General features: G+C 38.5%; 1 protein-coding gene across 1 annotated transcript in view; it reads right to left on the minus strand.

Annotated features, from left to right (window-relative positions):
• LOC119150877 (ras and Rab interactor 3-like) overlaps positions 1 to 12,387 on the minus strand; it is a 180,289-nt gene that overhangs the window by 77,647 nt on the left and 90,255 nt on the right. Inside the window, exons 14-17 of the mRNA XM_037393969.1 lie at positions 11,044 to 11,158; positions 9,093 to 9,205; positions 8,389 to 8,454; positions 6,460 to 6,609 (exon numbers count right to left, since the gene is read on the minus strand). Coding sequence (XP_037249866.1) covers positions 6,460 to 6,609; positions 8,389 to 8,454; positions 9,093 to 9,205; positions 11,044 to 11,158 — 444 coding nt within the window. The remainder of the gene's footprint in view (positions 1 to 6,459; positions 6,610 to 8,388; positions 8,455 to 9,092; positions 9,206 to 11,043; positions 11,159 to 12,387) is intronic.

Here is a 12,387-nt window from a genome sequence, read left to right on the forward strand (position 1 = left end):
AATGCCTTGATCCAGGTGATATTCCCTGGAATAGATGAAAATATGGGCCTTCCATCATTCAGTTCAGCAGAGTCCAGATTTCACCAAGAAAGTGCAGGTACATATCCTAGCTGGGTCCTGAAATTTTAGATTTTCAACAATAAATATGAGACAGTTTCACAGGTTCTCATCATCTGGGAAAAAAACAGCAAACACTGTCGTTGTTTATATAATTTATTGATAGTGTACATATTTTTATGTAGTGCATTACAATACTGACTGCTATAATCTTTTATAAATGCTGAATTAACTATTTTTTAAAATTTTCACAACAAAAATAATCAAATATCATGCCAACATTTTGTAACAAATTATCACATTAAATCCATTTGGATTTCATGACATATTTATCTGTACAAAGGACCCCATATCACAGAGCATTCACAGTGCATAAGGTCACAGTCATTGAAAAAATAAATAACAAGATAAATAGATTTCTGTTATTTACAGTTTACAAACCCATCCCTTTCTGTTTTCAAAGTAAGCAGTTCTAGAAAGTTTTAATAATATTTAAAGAGGTATTGCACCTCCTAAGGGTGCACTGCAAATGCCTGCAAATATGAAACACAGGGAGTTTTAAAAGGTTCGGAAGTTATTTCAGTGATCATAAATGATTTCAAATACTTTCGTGCAACGGAGAAGATAGCGGGAGCCAAATTCTACTCTCAGTTCCATGGATACATATTTGTGCCAACTATCAGGATATTAATGATCACTGGCACCACTCCCAAAAATGTGAAGGCAAGAATTTGGCCAAAACTTTGCCGCACTTTCAGCCATTTGAAACATAGATGCTGCTGGGGAAGCAGATTTACAAGTGTTGATTGCATACACAACTGGTATATGAATGAAGGCCATAATCCTGCTGAAAAAACTTTCTGAAAGGAAGCATCTCGGTTGGTATTAGTCTTTCTAGAGATTATATCTGTCTGGTTTTGATATTTTCTGATACCTTTAGATTTTGTTACAATTCCCTATTGCTATAAATCAACCTTTATATTTGTCTTTCAAGTTTACCAAGATCATCTCAGTAATAAGATGGCAATGATTGCTTACATTCTTCGTGCAAGTAAAAAAGAAAAACAAATGGAATTAAAGTCAGACTGGTAATTCTTGTAAGAAAATATCCAAATGGCATTAATTTCCCATAATCATTCATTTCTTTCAGACAGTGCACTGTATGTCAGAAGTATGGTAGCAAGCAAGCAGAACAAGGTGATGTACAAATTGCCACAATCACTACACATCTCAGCCTGCGGAGAAGCTGCTACACGTATCTCACATTTCAGGACAGGGATGTATAGGATTTCACAGCTTTCTCTGGAGAGAAAATATCAGGACCCCACACGGGGGGAAATGTGAGAAAAGTGTATACTTAAATTATTCAAAAGGAGGTTTTTAAACATGTACACAGTAGGTCAGAAACTGGAATGCACATGTCAGTTGAACAACATTCTTCAGCAGAACACTGATCACTTGCATACAGTTTTCTAAATAGTTCAAGGGAATAATAAAGGGTTTGGTACAGAATTGCTGGAACTAAATGCTGTCAATTACCTAGGTAACCATCATATAAATCTACTACCCAACAAAATGAAAAATCTGGAGTTCAGACTCTCAAAAAATAGAAGGGAAATTGTGTAGTAAATGCATGCTGCAGATTTTTCCTTCTGAGTGCTTAAACACAAATAACTGTGAGATCTGAGGCTTGCAATGACATAACATTATGCTCAAAGGTGATACATTTCAATGAGAAAGATTCTTTGGTTTCACCTGGCTATCAGTGTTATTTTAGTGTCTTTTTCATGTTAAATTAGGTCCAATCTTTCCTTGGCATGAATATCAGCCTGTATTTACACAGCTTAAAGTACTCTACCAAAACCATCTAACTGTAGGATGCAAATAAATGGCATTACAATTGCAAAAAATCCAAGAAAGGAAGACAACAAAACTCATGAGGGATTTGTGCAACTAGAGCAAACACATAACAGAAACAAGTATGTGTAATTAAAGCACAGTCACAAAGGAAATAAAAGACAGAATAGAATCTTCCCTATAATTGCCAAGTATTAGACTAGTAAAGAACTTTTCTATTTGTTTACACGTTGACAGAATGTTTACAAATATAATCTAAAACGACAAATTAATTAGATGTTTGTTACTGCTGCAGCAAGCAAATAAAAATTAAATAAAATTGGCACGCCAATGACTGAGCCAGGAGAAAGATGATTGACTATGCTGTACCTGTTGGGAAGACTTGAGGTGTTCTCCTAGGCTAGACTTCAGCCCAGAGAGCAGCCCTTAGATCATCAAATATTAATTAAGATAACCATAACTGTAGCTTTTTAGATTTAGACCTGTAGACCCTGAGCCTGAAATCTTTACTCAGGCAATACTTTATAATGCAGTACAATCGTTATGGTAATAAATGTAATCAAACACTGCTGAACTCAATGGAAACGTTCCCACTTGCTCACTACAATCAGGGTTGCACCCTGTGGGTCTATGTGGGACTGTGCTACTCCAGTGGAACTGCAGCAGAGAAGAGCTGCTAAAAGCTCTCCTTGGCCAGCTGTAATTCAGTTTTGATCCTGCTCATACACCACGGCAGATGCACAGTTTTGAAGTCTGAGACAAGAAACCCATTCTCTTATTTACAAGAGTGGAAATCCAAAGTGGTATCAGCAGAGCAGAAGTCCACAGATTCTGGCCAAAACTTTTAATTTGAGAAATAAATAAAATCTTCAGACTGCAAAACCAATACAATATGAGAAGATCTGAATATGACAGAAAAACCAGAAACCATGCTCCACTGTCACCTCAGAACACAGTCCAGCAAGGCACTTGGATATATGCTTAGCTTTAAAGCATGGAATCAACCCTACTGAACTTAAGCTTTGCTGGATACGGGATATCTTTTTCTGAGTTGTATTACTTTTCAGTGTTAGCATGCTGGCAATTTTCAGATCACAGTAACAGTTTTCCCTCTCACATCCACCAGCTTTCTTTTCACTCTTCAGCTAAACATTAACTTACACAACATAGTGACACGCATTCCAAACTCAGCCAGCTAACTTTTGCAATGGTTACTACAACAACATGGCTACACAATCTAACAGACACAATCTGAACAGCTGCAATATAGAACTGTACTAACTGCAGAGAGCCAAGCACAAATCACTTCTTTTCTTGACTGGAAAATGGCAAAATTTGTAGTGGTTTCCTGACCACACGAGCAAATTATTTTTTTTGTATACACATGAAAGGCACTAGTCCGCTATCACTTGGTAATAGCCTCCTGAATTACTGATACATTCTGATGTGGGTTAATCTGACATACAACAATTTGTTAATTGGATCTTTCTCGGACCATTCCATTTATCTGCATCACTTGGTCTGTAACTACCATCTTTATTTATTTTAGCATACGGATAACAACTACATAGGGACTCTAAACTACGTCATGAGATTATGTGTCATCAAGGCCCTGATACAGCATCCAATAATTCTTTGGCAAACAATACATCCCTGGTCATGTGGTGGTGTCAGAGGAAATTCTGACTAATGTTATTTATAATGGTAAGCATGGCTAGACAGGTAAACCTGTCTCATAGCAGAAGATGCATATGAGCCCACCTCATGAAATGCAGCATTAGAATTCACCGTAAGTTGTCGTGAAGTGGGTCTATGTTTTAGGGAAGGCTACAGATGACAGGCCAGGCCATGTGATTTAAGGTCAGCATTACCTTCTGAGACTGTCTCTTGCTATAACAGAACACTGGTTTTCTGGAGCATGTGATACTCAGTCTAGGCAGAATAATTCTAAATGATGTCTGAAGGATTGATGGCATTAGCAAACACAATTTCATGCATATTTGGGCTGGAGATCAGCTGCTACAGAACAAATTGGTACCCCATGTCTTCTAAAGTAGCCTGGCTCAGAAATACGAAGGTACAGTACAATTTGCTAGTCCTGGCACTGTAAACATTGATGCCCTCATCACTCTCAACTCAGCCGATCACTAGGCATTCAAAACTAGATTTTGGAATTACTCTTCTACAGTGTAAAGCCATCTGAGCTGCCTGACCGGTGCACAGAAGAGCAAATGTTTGCTTGGAGACAGCTAGTTCTCCAAGCCTAACCAACAGCAATACACAGGAAAAAAAACATTTACTCAGCCCCTCTCTCTGCTCCTTTCAGCCTTGTATCTAAGCCATCACAAGATTTTCAGCAGCAAACCGTCCTCCTGAAAGATATCAGGGAAGAGAGTAAGACTAGAGAAGGATGATCCTACAGTGGTGCAGCAGTATGCTGCATGTTCACAGCCTTTCTGCAACACAAGACTCATAAAGATGAACGTGAATTCCATCCCCTCAGCTTTACACTACAGCAAAAATGTCTTGAACGCCTGGAAACGGGGTCACCAGCATACTTGAGATCAAATGTGTTTCTGTCACGCTTGCCTACTGAATAAAGCATTTTAATAATGCTGTATTTGTTGCCATCCTTAGGACTGGCTAGTTTAATTACATAACTACTTAATTAAGGTGAAAAACCCTAAATGGATATCAATACTGACATTTGTAGCAAAATATAAAGCAAGTAACAAATACAGTGCTCTTTTTTCCTTAAGATTACATTGCAAGTATCCAATTCCTAAAAAAATTCACCAGCAGAACACACTCCTTAATTTATAGGAAAATAGTTTTTAAAATAGCCTTAGTTGTAAACACATTGCCTGGTGTAAACAGTATTCTGCATGTGAGATGGCTAAACATAATTATTTGTCATATATGTCAAAATAAGGAACTTTCTTAGTAAGTGCTTGTTTGATAAGGTTTTGTAGTATGGTTTCATTGACACAATAATGGGATTTTTTTAATACATAATCTTAAGTCGAAAATATTAATATATTTAAAAATGCATCGACTGTTAGTTGATAGATTTGTTTTGGTTTATAAACATTAAAAAATTTTAAAAATCTATGTATAAAGTTAACTGTGCTTCTTCAGAAACTTTATGTGATCATTCACATACAGCTTTAACATTTTTGAAGTTTAGTAGCATTTGAAAATACGCTGTCTCAGTGATTTGCATTCATATGACTGCTACAATGTGGAATGTTACCCATTATTTTTAATACTCTGGGCAGATCTTGCTGTCAATTACATCCAGAGCAATTTCTTTTAACAGATTTATGCTGGTGGAAAGGATATAGAAACCTGGCTTCTGCTGGGGTTTACAAAGAAGTGTATCATGCTTCAAAACTTGCATGCAATCAAATCAAGGACCATATTCTCTTGACAGACTTGCTTTTGTCTAACTGCACTGCTTTGTGTCAGACATTCATCTTCATTAAGCTTCTGGGAATAAATAAAACATGAAGAAGAAAACACCAGCTTCTTCACCGATGAAATAAGCTTCTTCCTCCCACCAAGCAAATCAAATCATGATCATGGTGGGTTTTGTTGTCAGAAAGTCTGGATTATGTTCAGATACTACTCTCAGCTGATGACAAAACTGATGGTTACTGAGCACCCAGTTATAGTTTATTTGTTTAGTTTCTTCTAAATTTACACAATGGGCTTACAACGGCCAATGCAAAGTTTTTCTTGTGGTGTAATATTCCACAAATGTTAATTTATATTTGTGTATACAGCATTCCTCACTAATGATAAAACATATTTTTCAAGTATGTATTTCTGCATGTAATTCTCTTCTTCAGTATGCAGATAACTCTGACTTTTAGTGTGCATCATCACAAGTGATACAACATAGAACCATTTCCTCTTCTTTCTCTGCCACATTGTTCATATTCATTGAAAAGAATGGTAAATATTCAACACTGCCATCAAAAACTGTCAGTGCAGTTCCTCTATTAGCAGAGCACCTGAAGGTGGAAATGATGTCCTCAACAGTACATGCCGTGATATGTGCCTTGGACTTTCTGGTCCTGTAGTTGAGATATCTTGACCGAGCCACAAAAAGTTCTGAACTTGCCTTTCATCCTTCCATGTAAAGTAAATGTCAAAACCAAAAGAACTATAATGAATTTTCTCCCATCCTCTTGCTAACCTTGGTGGTGATGGTTGATTGTCTGCAAAAGGAGAAGGAAAACCACAACAGAATGTCCCAGAAATGGGTCATTTTAGAGTTCTGCATAAGATCCACACAGCCTCATGACTGAGCAGCAATATCCAAAGAGGAGGAGGAAAATGCTTTGGTTGCCTCGAGCTAGCATGTTAAAAGAAAGATATGCTTTCTTTCCACACAGGTAAAAGTGCTTGTTAGCTGATGAAGCAGGAACAACGCTCGAATTACTGATGGAAAGAAGGAAGAAATGTGAAATGCCTCCTGTCATTTACAGCACGTGTAATCGTAATCAGAAAAATTTCAGTGTCTCTCCTTGTAGTGCTTTAAAGCTCTTCTCGGCACATAGGGAAGTTGACAAAGGTGAAGACATTAAACTCTATCAATATAGAGAAACACAGGAAAATACCATAAAGAAACAACACGTAGATGCCTAATTTCCTGTCAAGTTTCCACTTATTTACATGGATCCCAAACACCTGCAAGCAAACAAAGTGTTAGTTAATTAAGCCCAAAGGAGACTTTTGGGAACAACTATTATAAACTAAAAATGAGTGTCTTTTGAATTGAGAGATCCTCAACGAAGATAAAAACATATTCTCAGTATTTTAAAGATCAAAAAAGCAACATATGTCTTTCTGAACAAGAAAATGCATGTAAAAGCCCAAACTAAGAATTCAGACTCTGGCCTGACTCAGCTGTCGCAAGATCCTTTTACAAAATACTAAATGAACCCACTTCGAAGCACCTTCACAAGTTTTTTATGTAACTGAGAAACAGACACTTAGGTGTCTTGTTTCAGTCTGTGGTGCATTTTCACTACATGGGGCACATTTTAGTCATGCAGCAGTTATTCCTTGATTCAGTATGATCTAAAGCACTGCACTGAACTACATGAACTACATGAATGTCTCTCCCTCCAGTGTTCCCCTACAGATCCTTATGTCCCAGCAGTACACCAGCACCTAATGTTTATTCTTTCAACCACTTCAGAAGAGGTGCTTTCTTTGAAGTTCTGCTCAGCTCCAGAACTAAGGGGAATTACAAGTTATAGGTAGCAAAGCAATGAAGTCCTCATGAAGGCACTTATTTTCAGCGTGTTGAGTGCCTGTGAATTATTGTTCCTTTTGCTCAAAACTTTCCACTGAGTTTTGCTGGGAGGGTCTGTGCAAATCACGGCATCCAGCAGAACAAATGAGACAATAACAGATCCTTCAAACCTAGGTGATACAGCTTCTTCTATGAAGAGACTCTTTTCAGAAAAGCATGACCGGCTAGCATAGCAGCACATCTGCATAATCCTCCCATTTTTTTCCAAAGTGCTGATTACCAATATGCATGCAGCAACATCACATACAAATGTCTACAGAACATTTGTTTGTTCTTTCACAGACACTGTGCAGCATGGCAGAACTGGGGTAAGACAAGAAGAGAACAGGCTCCCAGAGCTTAAGTATCAGGTGCATTAGGAAGTTAGTGGCAGAGTGAACAGCCCTGGTCATTCTAACACTGAAGTCGTGCACAGGTGATGTGGAGTTTTATAGGACATAGTCATGCAACAGTGTGAAATCTCCAGTGATGATCCCCTCCTCTACTGAGCCTCTACAGAGCCTCCGCAGGCAATGAGTGAAAGATGTTAGTACAGTGGATATTTTTATACCTTTGGGATTTGATTCTTCCCACAGAGGTTCCCTGGGAGTCAGCAGGAGCAGACCTTAAGTACCAGCAAAATTGACTTTTGAAACAGAGTTATTGTTTCACCTTAACAAGTCACGTGTTAAAACTGTCTTATGCTGACTGACATTTAGCATGCCTATTCAAAGTCCTGAGGTTCACAGTCCTTACAGACTAGTCTTCATTAAGAGTTTTAGCTACAGCACTTGATTAGTCCAGGCTGGTTTTGGGAATCAGAGACAAGGGCGAAGGGTGATGATGCATACCTGGGTCTTGTTCCAACATAAAGCAGAGACAGGCCTGGGATATGTAGCTGGACACAGGAGCACAGAAGTACCATTGGATCCCACAATTTGAACACTGCCACTGAAACCAATGGGGCCGACACTGAGGTCCCTGAGGACACTGAGGCTCACTGAGAACAATGGGAGCTTTTAAACTCATGGCATTGCTAGAAGAATGATACTTGACAAGAACCAACGCTTTGGGAATAAGACTTATTTCCATTTTATCCTTCTATAACGTGTAGATACCCAATAAGTATTTTGCAATTGGAATACATGGGGAGACACTCAGATACTTACAGTAAGTGCCACTGATCCTAGCAAAAGTGCAACTGAGTAGACCAGTCCTTTGCTGTTTATCTTAACCTGTGGGAATTAGAAGAGACCTTTAAAATGCTCAGCATATACCTGTGCTGTGCAGATCAGAAATCAATTTACTGATATATGGTCCGCGTCCTGTTTTGAATAGTGACTGACTTACACATTTTAAACTATGCCAATCCATGACAGATTTAACATAATGAAGAACACGAAGATTAAGGAATCAAAATAAATGTATAAGTAATCCCACTTCTGTAAAAAAAAATAAAATCAACATTTATAATGGATTTTATGTTAAGAGAGTCTCAGGAGAGAGAGATACGCTGTTATTCTCATTTTACAGACAAAAATAGCAAGGTATAGGGAGACAGACAGGTGTGCTTGAAGCTGTGTAGTAGTAAGAAAATGACAGAGCCATGAACAGTTACCCATGGTACTGTTTTTCTGCTATAGAGTATAATGTACTCCAGCTGACAAACAGGGAATTAATTGCAGCTTGTGGAAGGAGAACTGCTTCCTTAACTCCCTGTTCCTTGGCCAAGAAATAACACCTTATTTAGCAACCAATAACACGCTCTGCAGGTTGTTTATTTTTTTAAATTTCATTTGCATGTTTTCTTTTTAGGATATATCTTTTTGAAATACACAAAAGAACAAATTAAAGATTTTCTAAGTATACATACAATTGATCCATAATCAATCGCCATGGTCTGCAAACCCCATGGAACGCCAAGGCCCACCAGAATGTCAAAGACATTGCTCCCTATTGTGTTGGATACTGCCATGTCACCAAGGCCTGAAGAGAAAAAAAAACACAACTCTTGGGTAAAAACAAAGTATAGGACCATTACTCTGTGTACTAGAGGAAATCAAAGGGGAATGATTTGCATTCATCAGAGTATCTGAGGTAGGGAGACAATTTCCATAACCTTTGCATGACTTCTGAAAAAAGTATGCAAAAATTGCTCACTCCAACTACATCTTCCTTGTGCCTTGGAGACTTCTACTGGGTGTGTGGTATCCATTCACTATCTGAGTTCAATGCCAATGAAAAAACAAGTCTTGATCTAGGTAGTCTGCAGCCACAGGGAACCTGGAGATTATCTACTGAATTTAATATGTGGCATGTGGCCTTTATCTCATGTGAACGATGAAAAGTGATCCTGAAAAAAACCCAACCTAATGGTAGTCAAAGATAATAAGCACTTCTGCAGGGCTTAATGAGCAATGATTTCACCTCAGGAACAATAAGATGCTACAGGAAAGGAAAAAAGGAGTGAATGGTGGTGAAGTCCCTAGGCATTACTCAAAATCTACTCCTAATGCCCGTCACTGGCTCACATCTCATTCTGCACCTATGTCAAGGATGTGAGGAAAGCAGAATTCTTCTCTGCCTCTGCTGATTTCCCTTAGGCACTGGCCTATTGAATCACTTTTTGCCAAGTTAGTGCTTACCTTCACTTTCAGAGGAAACAATTGTTACAGTATTTTTGCCTAATGCTAAAGAACTAATCTAAAGAAGCAGTCTGTTCATTTGAAAATGTAACATGTTTTCCTTCTGTTTTTGTAAAAAATCTGTCCACTTTAGTACTACATATGGAAAACTAATTTAGTGGGAAGGTAGTTCCATAAGAATCCTGAATACTTTTTTTACTGCTCTTTGTGAGATTTTCCTGCACACAACAAATCATACAACCTGGACAATGAAATATTTGAAATATATAATTATTTTCAATCAAGCAACATTTAACAGCCTACTCCTATCTCAGACTACAAAGGTGGGGCTTTTGAGTACTTCATTTATCACTTCAGAACCCTTGTTTGCCCAATGATGTGTGCTGGAGATCTCATCATCTGGAAAACAAAAAAAAAAGACTATGGGAATTGGAATAGTGGAAAAGAATATAATTAGGACCTTTTCTTATTCTGCTGCAGTACAGGAGATCACACTGTCAGGTTTAATGTTTTTCAACACCAGGAAGGGACATTGCTATGGGTATTTCTCAAGGGAAAAATGAAATGTAAAGAAACTTAATCACGACTTCAAGATACATGAGAAAGCCTTTGACAATTTCAGTTGGAAAGCTGATGAGGACATAGCTGACATTTACCTAAAACCCTTTCCAGTGTGGCTATTCATATATCCCCAGTGGGAAAGAGGTTTGCATTTAGATGAGAAGTATGCCTGGAGCAACATCACTTCTGCCGATCCTCATAAACCACTTCACTTCCTTTGGTTCAAGAGGTCTTCTAGAAATCATGCAAGTTTTACATGGACAAGTGCTGGTCAGCATATATTCTTCAATGCAGTTTTTAATAGCTGATATTCCAGTTTTGTCTACTACTTTAATCTTTTTACCCTGACTGATGCATACCGTGCATGGGATATCTGAGTGTTGAATGACTTGCTAAGAATGCTAGGGTGTACCCAGTCCCAAGAAGCAAAAGAACAGAACAGGGATTACTTTTTGGTTCACTATAATTAGCAAAGTGTTCTGTCTTTTACTGAGGCCCCGAAAGAGTAAAAATAAAAGAAAAAAAGAATAAAATTGCATTGAGAATTTGTGTGTATGAAGAAAGTAAATCACGGAGCATGTGTGTAAGATTGCAGTTATGCTTCAGCAGACACAGTACCTTGTCTTGCTACTATTAAACTGGCCATGCAGTCCGGGACGCTTGTTCCTGCAGCTAGGAAAGTAATGCCCATGATCACATCTGGTATCCCAAGGGTGTATCCAATCACAGTCACCTGAACAGTGAGGAAAACAGATTAACCTATCATATTTGGAAAGTTTCCTCATTCCAATACAATTGTGGCATACACTTAACTTTGATTTCTGGTGTGGACCCTAACATGATTAGACTCAGGATACTTAGCCATTTCTGCTCATTAAATCATTGTGAAGTAACCGGCCTAAAACCAACCCTGTGAAAAGGAAAAGTACTTTGGGTCACATTATTCAACATCTTACGAACAGACAAAAAGTCCTTCTAACAGGACATACTGATCTTTTAAGGAGAAGCCCAGACATTATCCAACCTGTGGGATCTTTTTTATTCCCAAGAATAGCAAATTTCTTGCTGGTTCTATTCTCAAAAGGACTGCAACCAATTTATATTGTAATATAGGGGCAGAGATATAGAACTTAGTTTATCCCAACACATGAAGAAAGAACCACTGTCTTTCATGACTTCTGATATAATCTAAAAGGGACCTGGTCTGGTTATACTGTCTCCTGAGAGTCCAGATGCAGCTTTAAAAGAGCTTAGGGAATGGCTGGCGCCTGTAGCAGAGCTCTTGGAAAGGACAGGGAACTGTATTTAGCTGGAACATCTGAAGAAGGCTGAAAAAACATCAAGAAAACAGACTGAACAGGCAGCTGAAAAGGAAATAGTCTTCTGAGAGTGAGAAGTCTGAGTCAGGGACAGGCAGCTGCTTCCCTGCTGAGACTGCTAAGGGTGGAAGTCTTTAAGGCTCTGTGTCGTTGTCATGAAAACGTTTGCCAGTCCCTTACATGAGGAAAACTGGACCCTTCACCAAAGAAAAGGTGTATTTTAGGAACTCGCTCACAGACCTTATTCTCAGGGGCTGTGACTCAGAAAGAGGAGTGGGCATGATTCTCCTGCTGCAAGTGGTAATGTGGTATTCGAGTCTGGTTGCCTCTTAAAATAAGCTGTGTTGCAGCCTCCATGAGCACATCTCTCATTTGTGAAGGGGATATCTACAAAAGGAACCAAGGTAGAGAGTGTGGCCTTTCAAAGGACATATTGTGTGAAACGAAATGAGTGGCTTTGGCACCAGTATGCCAGGCAGAATGACTGGCTGGCATGTGAACTTCTCCAACACAGTCTATGTTAAGAGGATTACTTCACAATGCAAAACTTACATAGAAAGCTGCAAAAAGTATATAGAAGACAATCTTCCACAAGAGGAAACATAAAGCAGTTCACAAATGCCTGACACATTTGAGGAAGGTA

This window comes from Falco rusticolus, chromosome 7 (genome assembly GCF_015220075.1).
Source record: "Falco rusticolus isolate bFalRus1 chromosome 7, bFalRus1.pri, whole genome shotgun sequence".
Classification (NCBI taxonomy): Eukaryota; Metazoa; Chordata; class Aves; order Falconiformes; family Falconidae; genus Falco; species Falco rusticolus.